The sequence below is a fragment of the Leguminivora glycinivorella genome, chromosome 1, assembly GCF_023078275.1.
Source record: "Leguminivora glycinivorella isolate SPB_JAAS2020 chromosome 1, LegGlyc_1.1, whole genome shotgun sequence".
Classification (NCBI taxonomy): Eukaryota; Metazoa; Arthropoda; class Insecta; order Lepidoptera; family Tortricidae; genus Leguminivora; species Leguminivora glycinivorella.
The window spans coordinates 18,212,202-18,235,886 of record NC_062971.1 but is presented as its reverse complement, the minus strand read 5'-3'; the positions used below and the strand labels follow the sequence as shown (position 1 = coordinate 18,235,886).

Sequence of the window (23,685 nt, the reverse complement as noted above, 5' to 3'; positions counted from 1 at the left end):
GGGACACCTTACACAGATGATCAGAGCCCGGAAAATCCATAGCAAAACAAAAGACTGTCGCAATCAAACTAGGGTGAGAAACATTTTTTTATCGATATCGATAGAAGAAAATGGCCCACCAAATGAAAAAAAAAATGTATAAATAATTATACAGGTACAGATGAAATTTCTTCCTCGAAATCCACGTCAGTACACACAGCAGCACTTGACATCTTATTGGGTTTGTTATAGTAATAGGAGTATATAATCATTAATTTTTCAACATTCTCTGGGAGAAGACTGTTTCGTTTATCACTGTAAAGCCATTTATGTATACTAAATGAACTCGACGTCAAGGGAGCAAATTTATAAAACTCATTGTAATTGGTATGATGGTCAGATCGGGTAAGATTTTCGGATATTTCTCGTAAATGGTCATAATCAGGATTTCGGTCCAGTACGGCTTCAAATTTGCGTATCACCGGTAAAAATTTACTCTAGTTTACGTAACAACGAACAGTGTCCAGAATGAGGAATGATTCCGTAATAGACAAAGTTGAACATTGTAACTGTTCTATGGAAGAGGCAATTACTTCGTAATTGTCGCGAATGAAATTCAGGTCTTGTTGTAATTTTCTTTTTCGGAAGATTTTTTTTGCAGTTCTTATAGCTGCCGATTCATTAGCAAGTGTGGAGACGATATTACGTATTTGCTCGTAGTATTGAGTGTAATATAATAATATAGGTTACGTTGTATTTTAGATGAAATAATAACACATAAAACAAACCCTTAACTTACTACTTGTTTTGCGTTTGGCGTGAATAATTATAAAATAACGTACGTACAAGTTTAAACATATCGGTATGATTTTTTTTAGACAAAACTTACTCGATATCGATAAAAAAATGTTTCTCACCCTAGTTTGATTGCGACAGTCTTTTGTTTTGCTATGGATTTTCCGGGCTCTGCAGATGATCCACATATTGCAGGCAGAACATTTCTACATGACATAGATATTAATTTATCTACCAATCCTACTACTAACTGATTCTAATTTGAAAATATCTCACGGTTTCATGCGTGAAAAGTACGCCAAACAGTGAGACGATTGGCAAGGTCGTATCAAAACCATAACCAGTTCCTAAATCTGAATTGGCTATTTCAGGTGTTTCAAAGACCTACGGGCCGATATTTGAGTCTCACGTGTTCGAATTCAGAAAATTGTCACTGAAAATAATAAGCAAGTCACCGTTTTCAACCGTTATTTTAGTGACAAAATCCCGTATGCGAGATTCAAAAATCGCCCTCCTTTTCTCTGTTTCTTTACGAGTTTCTAAAACGTCACTAATCCAGACAATTAATCACCCTGTACCTAGGCACTGTCGCGAGTTAATAAAGGCACTACCTATTCATTTTCAATTAAATTATGCAATATCATCATACGGCAATAAATTTCAGCTCCAAATTTCATTAACAAAAGATAACAATTTATTACAACCGTGGAAAGTTGCCAAGCCGCGCTCAGTTAAATTGAAACAAACGTTTAGAGCAATAAAACAATTCCCTTTATGGCAAAATACTACTGAAGTGTTATAATCCACCTGAAAATTAATCTTAAAAGTTGTGTCGGTTACGTCTTTCTAATCAAAATTTCTTGAGAAATAATAATTATATTTAGGACGTAAGTGCCATCGGCTCGAAAGTGTCTTACGCATTTACCGATATGTATCACATTTTGTATGCTAACATGGACAACTGATAAGTAGTTATTCTAAGCAACCCGCAGCCTCATAAGCCTTCCTACGTACCTATTCATATAACATTACCGGAACTAGAGCTGTTGAATTAACTACTTATCAGTTGTCCATGTTAGCATACAAAATGTGATAACTTTCGAGCCGCTGGCACTTACGTCCTAAATATAATTATTATTTCTCAAGAAATTTTGATTAGAAAGACGTAACCGACACAACTTTTAAGATTAATTTTCAGGTGGATTAATTTTCAGTTATTCTAAGCAACCCGCAGCCTCATGTATTAAGCCTTCCTACGTACCTATTCATATAACATTACCGGAACTAGACCTGTTGAATTAACTGATTTGAACTTTCACGATTTTTACACATTACATTTTTACACATTATATAGATCAGCAACGCGCATGTGACACCCCTTGAGTTGCAGGTGTCCATAGGTTACGCTGACCGTGGTATAAAAAAATGCAAACGGGACTTATATGGTTTAAGAACTTTATTCTCATAAAACGTCGACTTAAACGTCGGAGGTTGGTGATTAAAACATATTAGTGTCTTAAAGCATAGTAATAGGCGATTAAGTCCCGTTTGCAATTTTAAATATGCTTAGAATAAGTTAAGATAATAATAAGAATAGTTCCAACTTTCCAAGTTCAAGCGACAATACCTACAGCTATGTAATGGTATCAGAGGTTTTAACTATAAATGAATCTAAGGTCAGCTATGGCAGATGAGTTTATAGATATTTTTCACCACTCCCGTACTTTAAATGTGTTATTGCACGCAGGCAAAGCGTGAGTTATAGAAAAATCGTTCTCCCAAGGGAATAATGAAGTTTCTTGTACCGTACTTAACTTTTTTACATCTATTCACATATTTTTTACATTGCGAGTGTGATGAAAAACATTGTGTGTAGTTACATACGGGGAGTATGAATATTACTAACTCGAACGTTACGTTACGTAACGTTAGTAATATTCAACTTCCTCCCCTTGTTGCACAATGTACTATTATAACCTTAATAAGATAAGGAGGATGCTTATCCATCTTTGCTTAAGCCTGTTTTTTTCCACGGCTCTTGGGAGCCTAGGTCCGCTTTAAAACTAATCCCAAGATTTCGCGTAGCCACTAGTTTTTAGGAAAGCGACTGCTGTCTGACCTACAATCCAAAGGGTAACTGGGCTTTATTGGGATTAATCCGGTTTTCACCTGATGTTTTCCTTTACCGAAAAGCTACTGGAAAATATCAAACGACATTTTGCAAAAGGCCTTTCTATTAATTGAATAAGGTTTATTAAGGTTAAGGTTATATATTTGTAAACAACTAGATCTTTATTGAATGAGAAATATCCAACTCGTACACGGCACTTCATTTATTTTCTCGAATTGGCACTAATATTAATTAACAAATTACTGAAGTGCCGGGCCGCCTCGTGTTTATAAATGTATTATTAGAATATTACTTATAGGGCTGTTGATACCAAAATAGTTATTTGTTTCACAAAGGGGCAAGGTTGTTGTTTAACCGCACGTGCCAATATTCATACCCAAGCTAGCGAAAGATTCCAAGGTTCTGTGGAATCTTGAGCGCTGTGCCAGTTTCAAGGGACGAAAGTTATACAAATATTGCCACCGAGTGAAAAACAAAAATTTTCACCACAGCAACACAAATAAAATACTAACTGTAAATTTTGTTGAAGAGCTTTCGCCTGTGTAATTGAATAAACAGACCTAGCATGAAAACATTTTAATCAAGACAATTAAAAGTAAAAATTTTAAGTAAACCGCAAAAATGTGGTTAATTTTCGTGCCGCATTCATTTAATGGAATGACCTGTAATAAGTGGCGTTCCACGCTTAAATGTCCCTTATAATTTATGAGCAGTGAGGATACAGAACTAGATTTAAATAGAAGAAACAAGTTCATCTATTTGTATAGGGGCCGAGCGTGTCAGATTTTGTACTGAAGTTGTTACTTGACTGTAATGTTAAATATGTCTCAGGCCCTTGAGTGTTCATAATTTTTGTGTTGATGCAATTAAATATCACGTAACGAGGCATTTTTTATGTTCTTGTTGACTTCAACTTACAAAAATTGACGCCCGAAAGCTGCAAGCTGCGAATAAAGACAGACAACTAGGTGGATTTTACTGAGCGTGTCAAACGCTAAGTAGATACGTTTGCTTGATCTATGAGTGAGGATAATTTTATCATAACTTCTGTTTTAATGTCGGAGAGTCCCCGTGTGAGGGTTAAGAATTTCACCACCCCCTTTCCTGCCGTGGGTGTCCTAGAAGTCGACTGTTCGATATGGGTTCGATTGTGGTGTGGGCAATGGGCTGGCAACCTGTCACTATTTCGTTTTCTTTCAACCCCTTAATTGCCAAAAGTGGCACTGAGACTTGAGTTTCATGTGCTCTGCCTTTGGGAATACAGGTATGAGTTTATGTATGTATATGTAGGTATGTCGGCGCGAAAAGGATATCATTACACTTGAAACATACTACCCTTTAACCCTTTATGTGTGAAAAGTCACACATACTTTACTAAAATATGGCTAGTATTTGCCGTATTTTAGTAAAGTATGTGCATTATAGACGTAATTAAGTGCAGCCGACAACTGCAATTTAATTTATCTAGCACAGCTGCGTTACATCGCATCTTGGCGAACTGTTTTCTCATTACAGTTGGCGTTGAGAACTCTGCTCAATATAAAAGCTATTTATTTACAATGCTTTGTGCTTTTTAGGCGAATTCTGCTAAATTTTGAATTACCATCTATTTTATATACTGATTTTTAACACCGAATTGTATTCCTAAAGATCGCTTAAATTAAACTCTTTTTAGGGTTCCGTACCAAAAAGGTACAAAAGGAACCCTTATGATGCGCCTCTGTCCGTCTATCCGTCTGTCACATTACTAAATTTGTCTCAAGAACTACTTATGCTATCGATTTGAAATTTGGCATAGTTATGAACATTGTTAACCTCTACAAATAGAAAGCATAATTTTCACAGGAGGTATAGTCAGCTACAGAGAAAAGTAGACCACCTTGCATAAATTTGTGTCAGCTGACTGTACTACCTACTTAAAAAAGTATCTACTAGTAGGTAAACATAAAACACTATCTCGCGATTCCGGAGTTAGTCCCATAGTAGGTGTATTATTGCAGGTGGTTAAAAAACAGCCTGTATTAATAAATATTGACTAAAATAAAACCTACCTAACTCGTATTTGTTCGAGGTATTTCATCATACAACTAGACAAAATTGAAAAACATTTCTATTCCCAGACAAAGTCTAAGTCAAATAATGGTTGCCTGCAAGACATTATGTTTGAGACTATGGCTCGACTATTGTTCTTTGCTTTTCAAAGACCTGTAATGAACTCTAAGAAATATTTCTCGTTCGTAAAAGCTCCATTGTTTCTTATAAGTTAAAAATAATTTCAAAGTTCAAAGGTTGGTTGATTGTTTCATTTAGCTCAGCTTTTCTTTTAATACACCGTGTTAAAAACTCTGTTTACTTTTTATGGATAAAATCAGTCATTTAATTTTGTCTGTCAAAGTAATATTTTTATTTGATATTCTTAAATTTCGTAGCTTGTTAAATAAATACGCATAAGTAGTATACATATACAGAGTGGGGCCTGTAACAAAGGCGAAGAATTGAACTGTAGGCTATTCTCCTTATACTGATCAACATTTGTTAAGTGACTTTTAAAAATTATGAAGTCTTTAAATTTTTAATTTTTCATACAAAATAAATATTAGCTTCAATGTACGCCATTATTGTTGTCATTGACGTTGTCTGTCACACTTTAGACTTAACAGAATTCGCAATACATTACCTCTTAGAAAAAACTTTCAAGGGTGATAAAAATCAAAATACAAGTTATTTTTAAAAGTCGCCGAACAAATGTTGATCAGTATAAGGAGAATAGCCTAGAGTTCAATTATTCGCCTTTGTTACAGGCCAGGCCCCACTCTGTATATACCTGAATCGAATAATCTTTTCTTACTATTTTTAAGAGTCCATTTACACGCCGCGCGTACTCACATGCGATACATTACGGGCTGCTGAAGTTACATAAAAATCAAGACACCAATCAAACACCTGAGTTTACGTGTGAATGGGCCCTATTTGAAATATTTAATTATTTATGGTAACCTTTCACAGGCGTTCAAGCTAGGTATGTGGGGCGCGGAGTACGCATGGGTGGTGGCGGGAGCGCCGCCGCGCCTGCGCGCCTCGCCGCCGTGTGCGCGCGCGCAGCTCGCCACCGCGCTGGAGGGGCTCGTCTCTGTCACCGCGCACCGGGGCATCGTGGGCGACGCTGTGTCATACTCCGGGCTGGTAAGTTACTGAGAACATACTTATATGGTACTGATCGTTCAAGCTAGGTATGTGGGGCGCAGAGTACGCATGGGTGGTAGCTGTGACGCACCCGCGCACCGCGCACCAGGGCATCGTGGGCGGCGCCGTGTCATACTCCGCGCTGGTAAGTCAATGAGTACTTTTATATGTATGTTCTGTGGTAGTAACAGGTTATGGACGTCACACCGACATGATACTGATAGATAGGCAAGTGTGATGCGAAGTTAGCGGCGGCGAGTGCGCCGGCCGCCCTGCTGTGTGCGCAGATGTCTTGCAGATAGAATTGTCACTGTCCATACTGTGATGATTATGGTTGAATAATGAAAAGTGTGACCTCTTATAATCATTGTCCGCTTTAACAATGTATCGATTTTAATAATACTTAAATAAATACGGCCGGTACTTAACTAATGACGAGATAATATATTGATAACTGAACAATTGAACATGCAGTCGCTTCTTTGAATGCTTGTTTTTGTTTGTTTTGATATTATCTTTTTTGCTCTTTCTCTCTTCTTTTGATCTTTTTTGTTGTTATTATGTTTAAATAATAAGTAAAAATATAAATTTACTTATTTTAAAATACAAGGCCTATTTTCGCATTTATGTTTCCTTATTCCGTGAATAACAAACCTTACAATACAACACAACACGAGCATGTAGACAACCAATGAAAGCCCCATTTGAAATTACTCTCAGCCGTACCTAATCTTAAGACGAAAGAGGACGACCCGTGCAAAATCGACTTCATACAAACGTATGTCCTCATTTCCCTCCCTAGATATTTAATGCACATTAAACGCAGCTATGCTAGAGGCGATAGATTTTTTCAAATTGTTAAATGTCAAAAAATATAAGAGCATTAAAAAAAATACGTTTGAGAACTGGATTTGCTTGTATTTTTTACATCTACATATCTAAAAAAGGCAATATTATTGTACTCGTATGTACTATCAGCTGCAAAAGTGCAAGGTGAATTTATCAATGGATTCATTCATAATTTCTCCATGCACTTTTGCAGCTGATAGTACATCCAATTATGTAAAAATATTTTCCATAATGTCAATGCGATGAGAGGAAAATGGGGACTACGCTCGTACGGAGAATATACCACCCCCTTTCTTCTTAACGCTCCGTATAATGCAGGTGTACATGTACGTTCGATCGGTTTCTTATACATAATGCATGTAAGCCACCTTGCGCTAAAAGGCTGAACAAAACATCCACGTTCTCTGGAGAAGCTAACTTTCTATTTCAATAGGGTCATCACCGATTGTGCGAGATGCGCATTCACAGAATTGTTCATGTACAATTTGTACAGATCTTATTCTCAAAACATATTTTTATTACTTATACATTTTGTTATAAATACTTTGTATATTCAGTAAATTTAATTTGAGAGCAATATCGGTTATTCATATCTTGTACCTAGTTCGAAAAAGTTGGCGGTTCTTCACATCTAAAATATTGCTATAAAACTATACAATACTATATTCAAGTACTGAAAATATTACAATCGCAGAATTTCCTCTCGCATCCGAAAAAGGATCGTAAATCCGCGACGATCTGACGTAGCCGTCGTCATAGTGACTTAACGCGGGTTAGCAATCAGGAATGGAAGTTTAAATCTGCGTGTGACCCAGTTGACAGCCCTACATCTTTGCTCTACGCGTCCACGGTCTAACACAATAGCGATAGCGGGTAAATAACGCAACTACAGAACAATCCCACCCCGTTCATGTTTTATTCAGGCCTAATCCGCGGTTGATCAATCCCGCCGTGTCGACAACTGCCATCTGTCCCACTGATCCGCTATTTAATATTTATGCTGCTGAACTTTTGTGCGTGATTTCACGCAAAATTAATGACCAAGGTGACTTCGACATGAAATATGTACCTAAACAAATAACGGCAACAAACATAAATAACAAAACGGAATCGTAATACATATTTATGTGTTGCGCTTATTTCTGAACTACGTATTTATACTACTATGTTGTTATTAACTACTGTTTAGGTTAACCTCATATGTATGTTATGAACCTCCAGGTCTATTTGTATTACTTTAGTTTCTGGTACATTATGTACTACATATATGTATGATGTTTATTATGACTGTTTGTGTTCTAAATAAACTAAAAAAAAAAAAAATAATAATAATTATTAATTATGCACCTATTCAGTTATGTCATCTGTGGTTTTGCGCTTTTATGACCTGTTCGTTACAATATTCAGTTAGTTAGGCATTCAACCCAAACAAACTTGAATAGAATCTAAACAAGCATGTCTCTTTTGTAAAAAATGCAATGTTTCTCTACATTTTTGGGAGACTTTCCTGTGAAGTCTAACTTGTTCATCATTAGTCTCAGGAAACACTGACTGAGGCGTCTTTGATAACCGTACATTTTTGGAATCAAGGTCGTGCAAAGCAAAGGTAATTGGAAGGTTATCTAAATCGTACAAAAATCGAAGAAACCTATTTGGAGAATGTCCTATTAAAGCGCGATAAAAGGCCATTACATAGTGTACGACTGTACATGTAGGTACAATTAATGACAATCACATGGACGATGCTGGGTGATTTAAAACGGTCATTCATCTTTACAAAAAAAGTTCAAAACAAGTCAAAAGTGCGATTCAAGTTTTATCTAGTGTATATTAGGGCTGATCCTGGTCACGAGTCACGACTCCAAAATCGCCCTGTAGTATAAATATTACTCAGATTACTTATCCTAACACTAATAAAGCTTACCCCCCATTTTTTCATGAATCAATTGCAATTACCCGGTCGTGCTTAGCGTTTTTTTTTTTTAAACAGACCAACGAGATGTTCCACCGAGAGATGGCTGCCGCAGGGGTGGCCGTGTCTCCGTACGCGCCACAGACCTACGACGCCGTGTGGGCCATCGCGCTGGCGCTCTCCAAGGCGGAGCAACTCTGGCGCAGCCTCGACATGACGCACTACAACGGGACCCTGCTCAAGGGAGGCGCCAGGCTGGGCTTGAGCCACTTTGACTACAACAGGAAGGATATGGCTGAGGAGTTCCTCAATCAATTGGCGAATCTTAGTTTTCTCGGAGTCTCGGTAAGTTTTCTTAGCTAAACCGTAAATTAATTCTCGATTGTCTCGCTTTTTGAGTACAGATTTCTTGGTATTGAATAAGGAGTACGTATAATTAAATACATTTATAAGGTCAAGAATGAACGTTATACTTTCATTCCTATACTAAATGCATTGATTGGTGAAATGTACCTCCAATGTGCACTTTATTTTTCGATAACTGTGTTTCGTGGTGTTATTTCAGGGACCAGTTTCATTTAATGGAGCAGATAGAATCGGCACTTCTGCATTTTACCAAATTCAGGGTTAGTAGACCTACAGACCTACACATAAATATTTTTCTATTAGGTACAACTATATATTGAAAGTCTGAAAATGGTAAGATCCGATCATTATGTACAAGTAGGTAAGTATATCCTTAAAGGGTCGACGAGGAATAAAAAACAAGTACATTTTTTTCGGTCCAGACAGCCTTTAAAATATATCCAGACCAGGAACCAAAAGCAATATTTTTAACGGAACCCTTTTTTAACGACGTATCCGGCCCAGAGTTCGATAAAATAGAATGAAACTTACAGGAGGTCGTCCAAAGACCGTGGCGCTGTACACGCAAGGGCGTGCGCTGGCGTGCGTGGGGTGCGCGCGCGCGGCGTGGGGCGGCGGCGTGCCGGCCGCGCGCCGCGTGCTCGTGCTGCGCGTCGACTCCGTCTGGGCGCCTGCGCGCCTCGCCGTCGCCGCGCTCGCCGCCGCCGGCGTCGCGCTAGCCACGGCGTTTCTGCTCTTCAATCTACACTACAGCAAGCGGAGGTTGGTCAAACCTAACTCACATTGCTAATAATCTCATTATCAACTCTATATCGGCCACTGCTGAGGGTAGGCCTGTATTCCAGTAAGCCACTTGTCCCGATTCTGAGCTAATTTTATCCAGATGTGACCCAAATTGTTCAAATATCGTCCACCCAATGAGATAACGTGTGCTGTATAGGTAATATTCTTTCTAACAATTTTCAAATATCTACAAATGCTTATGTTTGAATTGAACTCTTAAAAATTGGAAAAACAATCTCCTTGCACCAGTAAATTCTTCTTATAATGGCGCGTTTTTAAAATTAGTTTGTATTTGGAAAAATATATTAATATAATAATGCACCTTAAAATTTTCCAGATCGATAAAGCTTTCATCGCCTCGCTTAAACAACATGACGCTAATCGGCTGCGTGTTGGTGTACACGGCGGTCGCCCTGCTCGGCGTCGACAACTCCAACCTGCCGCCATACGTGTCCTTCTCCGCTATGTGCATTGTAAGTTTACATTACGCTGCTAAAACGTCGGAATAAACCACATGAACTTGTGAATAGAACCATCTGAACACGACTCTAAAATGAGCATAAAAGCCTGTTCAACTTTTTTTTTGTATAAGTGTATAGTGTAAATTGGACTCAACTGTACAGAGAATGACTAAATTATTATTTTCAGGGTAGAGTATACATCTTATCAGCAGGATTTTCCCTCGCTTTCGGCTCCATGTTTGCAAAAACCTACAGAGTCCACAGAATATTTGTCAGGTCAGATATGTTTTACCCACGCTTTACAGTTACATAATAGTTTTAATTGACTTAATTGCGTTTAATGCTCTTTTAAAATGTTTTGTGATATTACAGCAACCGAAGCGGCGTGTGCAAGACGAAGCTCTTGCAAGACACTCCACTGATATCGCTAGTGTGTGCTCTACTCGTGCTCGATGGCCTGCTGGTCACGCTGTGGGCCGCGCTGGACCCCATGCAGCGCCAGCTCAAGAACCTCACGCAGGAGATCAGCGCCAACGACCGCAGCGTCGTCTACCAGCCACAGGTAATTCCTCTCAAGACCGTACTAGCTACTTAATACTTTGATCACAATAAATCAGTGTGCGTAGCCGAATGCACAAACGCTTCACGAAACGCTCACGAATCGTGAGCGAATCGTGAACAAATCGTGAGCGTATCGTGAAGCGTTTAGGCATTCGGCTACGCATACAGGCCCCGTAGCCGAATGGCATTTCTCCGACGCCAAACGAAAGCGATACGCCGCTGGCTCTGTCGCGCCAATACGCAAGCTATCTACTAGCGCTTCGTTTCGTGAGCGTTTCGTGAGCGATTGTGCCATTCGGCTAGCCACCCAGGAATGATCGCAGTGATACATTAGGCGCTACGAAGCCTTATAGAGCCCCTACTTAAGACTAAAAACTCTGATTAGAGGTAGGTAGTTAGAAAGTAGTTATGTTTTAGAACAAGAGTTGCTCGATCGTCATTTGTTACATTTCAGATAGAAGTGTGCAAGTCTCAAAACACGACTGGCTGGTTATGCGCACTCTACGCATACAAAGGGCTACTTCTATTAGTGGGCGTGTACATGGCCTGGGAAACTAGGAATGTTAAGATATCTGCCCTCAACGACTCCAAGTACATCGGCATCAGCGTATACTCCGTCGTCATCACCAGCACGAGTGTGGTCGTCATTGGGACGATCATTTCTGAGAGAGCAACGTTGGCCTACATAACAATTACGAGCCTCATTCTTATAACAACGACGTCGACTTTGTGCCTGCTGTTCTTGCCGAAGATTGTGGCAATAAGGAGTAGTAAAAGTAAGTTGTTTTTGTCATTAAATGCCGAGAACAATCACGTTTTCAAAAATTACCAATTCTAAGAACCTTGACCCGAAAAGAGCTGAATATGTAAGTTATTTCCTAGTCATTAGTAATTTATGTAAATATTTTGAAGTCTGTAATAACTTTTTTTAAATATAAAAACAAATCCATTTTCCAGCTGAGGACGACCCTGTAATCCAGAGCTTGGGGCTAAGGTTGGAATGTAAGACGCGTCGCTTTGTCACCGACGAAACGCAAGAGCTGCACTTTCGTATTGAAATTCAGAACAAGGTAAAGTATTCGCCAGATTTCTGTCACAATATTGAACGTATTTGTCTAACGTTTCAGTTAACGAGGACTGAAACAATATTTGTTAGTATACCGTATATTCGTAGGTGCTTAACCACCGAAAGACGAATAAAACAGTAGCTTGGAGTAACTAGTTATTTTTTTACAAAACAAGACCTATGATTCAAATTCGTTACAGTATTGAAAAATTCTATTATGTATGTATACGTAGGTGTAGGTTATGTAGTTTCTCAAATAGATAATAAGGTGATATATTTTTGATCTTTTCTGATAATAATACGCTTCTAAGTAGTGTTGTTATAAGACTAGTCTTGAAGACTTTTAAACCTTAAAGACTTGCAAACCCTAAAGGTTCAAGCTTTAAAGACTCAAGCGTTAAAGGTTTTAGCTCAGAAACGGTTCAGAACCTTAACGACTCAAGCTTTTTATGAGCTCTTAAGAGTGAGTCTTTAAGACTCGGGCTTCATAGAGAGCTCAAGCCCCCTAAACCTCGAAGGCCTGTGTCAAGCTTTAAGAGCTCAAACAACGAGCTTTATAGGCAGATATTATTTATTTTTAACCCTTAATTTGACGTGTCGGTTTGGTAGATTTTAGGGTTCCGTACACAATGGGTAAAAACGTAAGTCTATTACTAAGACTCAGATATCCGTCCGCCCGAACAAGTCACCACGCTGTATCTCATGTATCTCAGGATACTAAAAAGTACGGAGTTCTCAGTGGGCGAGTCTGACTCGCACTTGACCTGTTTTTTTTACTTCTGTTGACCTTAGGATCTAGTTTATTAAAAGCTCTTAAGACTTAAATGCTACAAACCTTATAGACTTAAACCTTCAAAGCTTAGGAGTCTTTAAAGCTTGAGGACTAAAGACTCTAGGATTATGTGCTCGTAAGCAGCAACGCAAACTTATAAGGTTGAGGCTTATATGGTCGAGGCTTAAAGGTTCGAGGCTTTAAGACTCAGAAGTCGCGACTCGAGTTTTGTAGTTTACGCCTCAAAGCTTAAATTCACAACACTACTTCTAAGTTCTAAGTAACAACGTCTCGGGTGCGGCTAAATGAAAATTGAAATTAAATTGAAAGCATTCAATAATAGAAGAACTTGATTGGGTTAAAGGTGTACAAGCGCGAAGTGGCCGCGCTGGACAAAGAGATCGGCCGCCTGGAGCGGCTGCTGGCGGAGCCTCTCGAGTCCGCCACCAGCTCCAACGCTTCCATTGCACTTCACAAACGGGTAAGTCTATTACGGAAGACAGCAATTTAAGATTTCGTTTGCAACGTGTGCCTAATATACCCGTTGTATATACCATGTACAGTACGTGTACACCCGTTGGCTCTACCACCGATGTTGATTTGTTTGATTGTTTCAGACCGAATTAAACACTGTAGAAGAGGAAGGCCGTTGCCGTTCAGATCCAGACAGGAGAACACCGAGCATCACTGGCGGCTTGCCCATGTTGCTACTGTCCGTCTTGCCGCCGGTCATCCCTCGCGCCAGCTGGCCCTCCGCCGAGCACTGCCGGGGGAGAAATTCCGTCAGCTTCAGCTCACAACCTAAACTAAACTATCGCAAATCACAACCAGCGATTGACCTATACAGCCTTTGTTTAAACAAACGAGAAGAGCATCACGGTCTGCTTAGCAGAATAAGAAGCTTTTTCGGAGGCGGAAGTAGACCGACCAGCAGAAAAGCTTCAACAATGTCTATCGCCGACCCTACGGGACAGAGCATAGCCGCCGCTCTAAAGATGCATGTAGGCATGATTGCTGGATTAGTGCCAGGAAATAGAAAACATTCAATGGTCTTGTCCTGCAACACTTTAAACGTACCTTCCTACCCAGAGTTAAAGCTAAGGCGGGAATCTTACGCCAAAAGTGGTCCAATCATTCGTATAACAGACGACGAGCCCTCCTGTTCTAAATATGAAAGACCTCCTCAAAAATACATCGCAGAACCGGAGACGAAAGTCAACTTTGTATTACCAACAATTCACAAAAGACCGATGTCTCACGAGAACTCTTGTGAAAAAATTAAAGGGTCGCCTAGATTTCCCCATAGAATCTCACCTGCTGCCTCTAGTTTAACTGCCTTAAGTGGGAGAAAGACCAGCGCTGATAGTGTGTTTAGCATAACTGGAAAGATCTTTGACGATCAAAGAAGATACAGCCATCAGAACGTGACCAATCAAGAGCCTAAAGGCAAAGCTGTACTAGAGAGCAGGTGGAAGTCGACGGAGGACGCCAGACCAGGTCCCTCGTCAAGGAATTAGATCAATTGTGCCAAACTTGTGCCAAAATAATATCAAGATTTACTATATCAAGCATGGCGAGCAAATATACTTATAATATATAAAGATATTTTTCAGTAACAAATATATCAAGGCATTGCCTGTATAATATTACTTGTTGTGTAAAACATGACTAAAGTTTAAAACATAACTATTTTTGACCTGCTCAAAATAACATTTCATTTCACTATCTGATAGATATTAATCTAATAATATGTTATAAATTGTGGATATAATTGACAAAGGAATATTGACACCAAATAGTAGATTAGGATTGTGTTTAAGTAAGTAGTTACTTTTCATTCCTGTAGATATTATAGGCCTATATATCAGTATTAGATCAGATTATCCTTTTCTATAAAATTCCTTTTAGAAATCAGGAATTACAGAATGCGCACTATAAACAGTATTGACGTGTACTTAATTATTGAAATAAATGCCTATAGTTTTCTAAACGATATTATTTAAAATAGTTTTTAAATAACTATCAATTGTCATATAAATAATTTACATACTATCTTCCATGAGAAGAACTCTATACTATCACTCAGTAGATACTTATCTAGTCTTTAGTACCTATCTAGTTTTACCAAATATGTATTTTGACAAACTGTGTTACTAATGTAATTAATCTAGATTTTTAATACTACCTTACTGTAAAAATGATTTTAAATTGATGTACCTAAGTAGAATACATATTAAGTAAAAATATTTTGTAATTACTTAAAAATGAAATGATAAGCAATATAATTGTACTATAAGAAACATTAGGGTGAGAACATAATAATTAAAACAGCATAGAAGATACTTCCAAAAGTACCTACATTGTAAATGAGTGAAAAAGAGTAGGGTACAGTGGGCTACAGTGGGTCACTTATTTTATAGAATGAGCTTTTTCACTTCAAATCGAGCATTTTTTTTAACCAAGTCAAAAACACCTGCTTGATGATAAACAGCACTGGCGGCTGGTGAAAATTTCTGCTAGGCAACAATGAGCAAAAAGAAACCTACCTTAACATTAGGTACCTACTTTACTAGTAATCAATTTTAGGCAAGCCGGTGGGAATCGCTTGCATGGACCAGCCGCTGCTGATAAACAGTCACCCTAACCCATGGACGCAAGAAACTACGATGATATTAATCACTTCAGAATTAGATTGCGTAAAAGTAACATCTCCAATACATCTGACTAATAGGTGTCCATGATAGTTTTAGTATTTTATAGCAACCAAGATTGACTTGTGAGTATGAGTTATGACTGTATAACGGCTATTTGTATTTCAGGGCCTAATTACCAACAGTATTATTAACTGATAATTATGTGAAATAATATAAATGTAATAAGTGTTATTTAGAAAATGCGCGGTCACCCTGTATGACACTGTACTGACAAAGCGTGAACTTATTTAACCCTGCTACTTAAGATGATCTAAAATAGGACGATTTTTAATGATATTATCTATTGTTTTACCTCTTCTTAAGTTGATGTGTCCACACGTGTAAAAAATACGACTAGCGCGTTATCTCTTCGCGGATTAGCAAAGTAATCTTTTAGATTTTGATTGTTATACATATTTCCTTAGTTGCATAGTGAAAGGTTACTCACCCTAACAGTATGTAAAGCGTGGTCCTAGGCATCGTGTTCAACTTGTAGCTATAAGCTCTAAATGCCTATTTAGTCTTTAATAGGCTCTACAGTGTAAGATATGTAATACAGTTTTGAATATATTTTCTTGGTTTTATTCTACTCCGTAGTTATCTTGGCCCACAATTTATTACGTTATATTATCATTCGGCATGCGGCAGACATGGCCACCTCAGTTCCATTTTAACTAAGTCGCTTTTCGAGCTACATCAATTATCTGACTTTTTGAGAGCAGCGTGGTGTTCGGATTCGCTCCCTTATTTCACACTTGCCCCCTTATTAATAAACGTTCTCTAAAGTTATCAAGCCGATACAGTTCGTTTGTCCCTTTCCGATGTACTGGTGAGATAGAAAGGGACAAATTAACTTCATCGGCTTAATAACTTAAGAGAACGTTTATTATTAAGGGGATTAGTTAACTTTAACGATAACAATTGTAAATCTCATATTTAAGTTCTGTAATAAAACGTTTTATTCCAGTTTTATTCCTTCAGGTCTTAGAATCTCGTCAAAATGGTAATTTTGCAAATGGCTTGTTAATCCGTTTAAGACAGGTTCAAGGGAAAACTTATCTTTATAAGATTGTATTGCTTTAAGGTAGAGAATAGGCTACTAGACTCATATCTAATTTGGCACAATAGATTTTATTCAGTAATATTTGTCATAAGAAACCAATATGTAATGATTTTGGGTATTAAATGTGTACGATGATTACGTATTTATAATTTAAAATGTGAGTTTTTTTTTTGCCACCGAAAACGCTGTCGGCCTGTAGTGACGTCATAGAATTCATGTCAAATCAATCACTGACATAATGACCTTTATGCCTCGTACTTAGTGTCAGAAAGTGATGTTTTCGCACTGAATGACTTCATTCGCATTAAATCTATAGATGACATGGCTGATGTTGTTTTTTCCTGATTACGTAAAAGTATTCTTTTAAAATATTTTTTGCGGTTTATAAGTCATAATAAAATATAGTGATTTTTTTTTCGGGTAATTGGACAGTAATTAAAAATATAAGACAAACTTTAAAAAACTGGCCAAGAGCGTGTCGGGCCACGCTCAGTGTAGGGTTCCGTAGTTTTCCGTATTTTTCTGAAAAACTACTGAACCTATCAAGTTCAAAACAATTTTCCTAGAAAGTCTTTATAAAGTTCTACTTTTGTGATTTTTTTCATTTTTTTTAAACATATGGTTCAAAGGTTAGAGGGGGGGGGGACGCACTTTTTTTTCCTTTAATAGCGATTATTTCCGAAAATATTAATATTATCAAAAAACGATCTTAGTAAACCCTTATTCATTTTTAAATACCTATCAAAAAATATATCACACGTTGGGGTTGGAATGAAAAAAAATATCAGCCCCCACTTTACATGTAGGGGGGGTACCCTAATAAAACATTTATTTCCATTTATTATTTTTGCACTTTGTTGGCGTGATTGATATACATATTGGTACAAAATTTCAGCTTTCTAGTGCTAACGGTTACCGAGATTATCCGCGGACGGACGGACGGACGCACGGACGGACGGACGGACGGACAGACATGGCGAAACTATAAGGGTTCCTAGTTGACTACGGAACCCTAAAAAGGGTCAAGTAGCCTATAGTAAATACTAGCTGATCTTTCTCTTTTTGTCGCCGATTGTGTATGTATGTTAGGCATTTGTTTACGACGCATTATTTTGTTGCCATTTTAGCGCCTTCTCACATTATGTATTAATATTTACCTATCAGGTAAAGGATAGGTATGTGTCATTGAAAAATTAAGTTTTAATATGTCGAGAGATGGGGGCCAATAGATAAAGTTATGTATGCAATGTAGTACATAATTAGGCATTAAATATACGTGTTACATTAAGACACAATACCTATTCTTATTAAACAACACTCGTATTTTAATACCTCTCATTATCTATGTGCCAGTAAGTTTTTTTTGGTAAATATTGGTAAAATAATCGAAGGAAGTGTAGGTATCAGAATTAAACCGAAAGGATTTTAAATAACGAGGTTTATTAGAAGTTCAGATTACAGTCTCCTAGATTATTACGTACCTGCGGCCAATAATGATCCCAATGAAAGGTATGTGTAAGAAAACGAGAAGACACGACACATTTTTAATTTCTACTCGTTTTTGCCAGGCTTCAACATAAATTAAGTAGGTATGTAAATACATAGAATATATATTTTTAATTACCGAAGCCACACAAGCGATTTTTCAATAACTAGAAGGAACTGTCATAGGGACTATCATTCGACGCGTCATGTAGTTACAAAACATAACAAGTAGGTAGGTATGAATAATGAATAAAATAAACTCTAAATCTGAGCCGGGAAATATATGAAGCTTGCTTCTTGTAGTACGCTAAATGGCTATCGTAGTACGAAAAAAAATCTATTAGGTACATTTAAAATGTAGGTAAGTATCCTTACGCCAAACTTCTCAAAGCAGCATCAGCACTCTTGGCTATCCTGTCCTCAATGATTCTCCTGATGTTCGCGTTCACGTGAGGCAGCTCCTTAAAAATAATGCTCAATATTAGAACGCGAATTTACAATAAATTCGGCGTTAAACGCGTGAGTTTGTTGCACACATTATCGAATTACCATCTGATATTGAACTAAGACTATATCAAATTATTTTATTCAATATTTTTTGATTTCTTGTTATCAAGTAGTCACACTACTATTTACGTATAAATTGAAGTAGATATCATACACGAAAGAAACGCCGCTAACGTATTATGCTAGGGCCACACTAAGAAGAAATACCATTAGTTATCGCGATAAGGGAAGAAAATATTGGGTTGGTAAGAAAGTAATGAGCGATCGATTGAATTCCACATAAAATTTTTGAGAGAGTTCTAGAATCTTCTATGGTCGAAAGTATATAAAGGGCGAGTCGCACAGTTTCTCGTCAGTCATTCACTAGCTCTCGCCGAGCTAATATAAGGAAGAAAATGGACGAATTAAAAGTGCATGTAAGGCATTGCTTACTATATGAATTTCAGTCTGGCCATTCAGCCGCCGAAGCAGTGCGTAATATATGTCAGCGTGTTGCTCCTGAAGTTGTGTCTGAGGCCACGGCGAAACGATGGTTCCAGCGGTTTCGTAGTGGCGACTTTTCATTATCAGATCAACCTAAGTCTGGTCGACCGGTGAAGATTGATGTAGCCAAATTAAAAACCTTAATTGAAGGAGATCCGAGGCTAACGAGTCGTACTCTTGCTACCGAGTTAGGCTGCTCTCATGTCACCATAGAAACACATTTACACGAGTTGGGAAAAAACTACAATACAGTGTTTGGATACCGCACGAACTTGATAGAGATCAAATAAACCGCCGTGCCGATATCTGCATACAACTTCTGTCTTTTCGCCGCACATTCAACTGGTTGGACCATCTTATCACTGGAGATGAAAAATGGGTCTTATATATAAATCACACACGCAAACGTCAGTAGCTAGCTCCAAACGAAAAAGGAATAGAGGCACCAAAAACAGAGCCTCACCCGAAAAAAGTTATGCTGTCCGTTTGGTAGGATATTCATGGTATTATTCACTGGGAACTCCTACCAAGTGGAATGACTGTTACCGCATCAGTATACTGTAATCAGCTTGAAAATTTAAACCAAAAAATCTGTCAGAATCGTCCACAGCATGCTAAAGTTTTTTTCTTACACGACAATGCTCGCCCACACATTGCAAAAGTGACTCGGCTAAAGCTATTGGAGCTAGGTTGGAAAGTGATACCTCATCCACCGTGCTCTCCAGACTTGGCACCAACGGATTACGCATTGTTCAGATCGCTAAGCAATGCCTTGAATGAAAAAAAGTTCGATGATCAAGCCCATCTACGACTTTTTGAATCTAAACCTAAGAACTTCTTCGCCGATGCTATTCATTCTTTACCAGAACGATGGAGACAAGTAGTAGATAACGAAGGCCGTTATATTTTTGATAAATGATTAAAATAATAAATTAAATAAAAATTACAATATTGGTTATGATTCGCTCATTACTTTCTTACCAACCCAATACTTAGGCCACGCTTGCATTATCGCGATAATCAACGGCATTTCTCTGGCCCTAGCATTAATATGTTTTGGTCGCCAGTGGGCTTGGTCGTTTTTTCTTCCGTGTATGATAACCTACATATTTGTACCATAAATATCATATAGTTTTACATAGTGGCCTCAATAGCCTCATAGTTGACTGGTCAAGGACTGGTGAAGTAGGTTACTGTAATGGACTCACCTTGTCCCGACGCACGGAGGCCTCGATCTTCTGCACGAGGCTCACCTCGCGCGGCCAGGCCACGAAGTTGGTGACAGCGCCGGCGGACGAGCCCAGCCGGCCCGTGCGCCCGCAGCGGTGTATGTAGTCCGCCGTGTACAGCGGGAAGTCGTAGTTGATTATGTGCTGGACCTGCACATTATAATATTTTTTTACAAGTTTTTATAGCAAGTAAACCTTTTTTTCAGTACAGATAGTGTTTTTTTTACGCACTAGTGCGAGAAGTGGTTCATTATATGCCAGGTCGAAACTTCGGAGGTCCATCTGTACTGAAAAACGTCGTTTGATCCACGTGCGAAAAGGAAATTCGCAACTCGTGTCGATTTAAAACACTCCCTTCGGTCGTGTTTTAATTTATCGCCACTCGTTTCGAACTTCCTCTTTTTCGCACTTGTATCGAAATGTACTATAAATTTCGTGTTTATATGTGTATGGAAAAAAAATACAAATTATTCTACAAGACCTATCCTGCTTACCTATGAAATAAGAAATCAGCATTTTCAAAGATACTCTTTACAAATAAAACTAAGCGCATTCTGTGAACTAACTGTTTTGTGTGCGTGTGTTGCTGATAAAATACGATCAGGCTCACTTACTCTATTAGTATCCAATCCGCGTGACGCAATATTAGTACAGCTGAGCACATCGACCTGTCCCGTTTTGAACATCTCAAACTTTCCCGCCTTCAGCTGAACAGCCATTTTGCCGTTGATGTTGATGCATTCTATCCCGTTCTCGTTCAGAAACATGGAGACAAAGTCACATGTAGGAGTCTGGTTTGAGAAGATCATAACGGGTCGCTTGAGGTTTAGGTCAGCTTTAACTAGTTTTAGAAGTTCCACTGGCTTTTGAGCCTTGCCGAGGCGCAGAAATCTGTAAAAATAATAATTTATTTAATCAGTAACTTTCAGCACATGAGCATTCTATTTTTACTTAATTTAATAAGTGTATCATTTTATGTATCATAATGTTAGTTCAGACTGAGAAAAGCTCTCAAACACTTACTTATGAGGAACATGAGGCAATATTCTATGGATCTTAGAGGTGGTGACCGTCTTCAAAGATTGGGGATCCACAAATGCACTGACCGAATCAGGCAATTCATGTGGTAGTGTTGCACTGACTAGGGTCAGCTGGCAGCCCACTGGAGGTATCTGATGCTGTACTTTAAATTGAATCTGAAATATAAATAAGGTAAAATCGTAATGCATCGTCCAGCAAAGTTACAGCGTTGAATAACCAGGCGCATAATTACCCCATGGCCAACCGGCCGATCGCCTGAGCAGCAGGCTCTTTTTGGGGTGACACAGCTAGATTTTTTTCTTATTTTAAGTACTTTATAGTCACTGAATAGTATGGCAAAGCCAACTGAATTTTTTTTAAATCTCTGATCAAGTGCAAACCTTAATAAGTACTATAGTGGTTACTATTGGTAGGGTTTTGAGCCTCAGGATGCTAAATAGTGTTATTAGAGACTATTCAGCATCTTTATCCATAATAAATGTGAAATATGTATGTATACATATTGCTAGTCCGTCAAAATTACCTGATATTTCTTTAACAAGTGTGACAATTTTCCACTAAAGCTGTCATGGCGAAACTATAAGGGTTCCTAGTTGACTACGGAACCCTAAAAAGGGTCAAGTAGCCTATAGTAAATACTAGCTGATCTTTCTCTTTTTGTCGCCGATTGTGTATGTATGTTAGGCATTTGTTTACGACGCATTATTTTGTTGCCATTTTAGCGCCTTCTCACATTATGTATTAATATTTACCTATCAGGTAAAGGATAGGTATGTGTCATTGAAAAATTAAGTTTTAATATGTCGAGAGATGGGGGCCAATAGATAAAGTTATGTATGCAATGTAGTACATAATTAGGCATTAAATATACGTGTTACATTAAGACACAATACCTATTCTTATTAAACAACACTCGTATTTTAATACCTCTCATTATCTATGTGCCAGTAAGTTTTTTTTGGTAAATATTGGTAAAATAATCGAAAGAAGTGTAGGTATCAGAATTAAACCGAAAGGATTTTAAATAACGAGGTTTACGAGGTTTAGGTTTTATTTTAAGTACTTTATAGTCACTGAATAGTATGGCAAAGCCAACTGAATTTTTTTTAAATCTCTGATCAAGTGCAAACCTTAATAAGTACTATAGTGGTTACTATTGGTAGGGTTTTGAGCCTCAGGATGCTAAATAGTGTTATTAGAGACTATTCAGCATCTTTATCCATAATAAATGTGAAATATGTATGTATACATATTGCTAGTCCGTCAAAATTACCTGATATTTCTTTAACAAGTGTGACAATTTTCCACTAAAGCTGTCATCGAGCAGTGTATCAGCCTCGTCTAACACCATGTGGTGCACATTGTGAATCTTGTAGATGGCAGTAGTGACCAGTTTGCTGTACGCTCCCAGTGTGGTCACTAGCACATCGCAGTATTCTATAGGTGGGTTTAACATCTTCTGCTTGGTTCGTCCACCCACCAGAGTGGTGACATTCAGGTTTAGGTTCTGGGCTATGTTTTGGGCAACTTCACCAATTTGTGTTGCTGTAAAAAAATTACTATTTGTTAGGGATAAAGTGACTATGGAACATTTATTATGTTTTAGTCACTTTATTCCATTATCACATAGAAACTATACTAACTGTTTGGAGTCTAATGATATTTGAGCTTACACTACTAAAGTCAATATAAATAATTGTGTCATATCCCTACCTAGTTCTCTGCTTGGCGTAATAATTACAGCAAACGGACTATTGAATTCATTTTTAACACATTTCTTCCACTCTAGAACATGCTGGAAAATAGGTAAAAGATAGGCCAAAGTTTTGCCGCAACCAGTTTCCGCTGTTACGGCAGTGTTATATCCTTCCAGAATGAACGGTATGGCTTTCGCTTGGATAGCTGTCGGCAGCTCGTATCCTTGAGCACCCAAAACTTCAATCAGCTCTTGCCTGACGCCTATATCACTAAAACTCTTCTTAAATACAACTTTCTCTTCTTTCTTGTTTGCATCTCCGTATATTGTAAAATAATCGCCTTTAGATTTTTCATGCAACCAACCAGCGGAAGCCAATTTCACACCATCGAATTTGCTGTAAGATTGTCCCTCATAGTGGTTGTATTCTGGCCGTTTACATGATATTATCGGCAGTTTCTTGTTTGCCTTTTGACTGTAGTAGCGACAGTATGAAGTCTGGAATATGTTTCGCAGTTTAGACATTTTTAAATAGCACAAGTTTCAATCAATTATTTCGTTTCTTTGAAAATAATTTGCATCATTTTTATAACCTCCAAATCTCTTGTTATGACATACGTCAATGTCATT

The 23,685-nt window shown here is 38.0% G+C and overlaps 2 protein-coding genes across 2 annotated transcripts in view; one reads left to right on the top strand and one right to left on the bottom strand.

The window, feature by feature from the left end:
- Window positions 1-16,121, top strand: part of LOC125230595 (gamma-aminobutyric acid type B receptor subunit 2) — a 201,259-nt gene extending 185,138 nt beyond the window's left edge. The window contains exons 10-20 of the mRNA XM_048135803.1: window positions 5,912-6,088; window positions 8,928-9,194; window positions 9,415-9,475; window positions 9,749-9,977; window positions 10,336-10,471; window positions 10,647-10,735; window positions 10,832-11,021; window positions 11,475-11,796; window positions 11,978-12,090; window positions 13,223-13,339; window positions 13,476-16,121. Of these exons, the coding sequence (XP_047991760.1) occupies window positions 5,912-6,088; window positions 8,928-9,194; window positions 9,415-9,475; window positions 9,749-9,977; window positions 10,336-10,471; window positions 10,647-10,735; window positions 10,832-11,021; window positions 11,475-11,796; window positions 11,978-12,090; window positions 13,223-13,339; window positions 13,476-14,375 (2,601 nt within the window). The 3' untranslated portion in view covers window positions 14,376-16,121. The remainder of the gene's footprint in view (window positions 1-5,911; window positions 6,089-8,927; window positions 9,195-9,414; window positions 9,476-9,748; window positions 9,978-10,335; window positions 10,472-10,646; window positions 10,736-10,831; window positions 11,022-11,474; window positions 11,797-11,977; window positions 12,091-13,222; window positions 13,340-13,475) is intronic.
- A 1,915-nt stretch (window positions 16,122-18,036) lies between these two features.
- LOC125224897 (probable ATP-dependent RNA helicase DDX28) lies at window positions 18,037-23,685 on the bottom strand. Its single transcript, XM_048128406.1, has 6 exons — window positions 23,073-23,685; window positions 22,633-22,904; window positions 21,342-21,514; window positions 20,933-21,209; window positions 20,298-20,468; window positions 18,037-18,560 (listed from the first exon to the last, which is right to left on the bottom strand). The coding sequence occupies exons 1-6, from the start codon at window positions 23,578-23,580 to the stop codon at window positions 18,471-18,473; spliced, it is 1,491 nt and encodes a 496-aa protein (XP_047984363.1). The 5' UTR covers window positions 23,581-23,685; the 3' UTR covers window positions 18,037-18,470.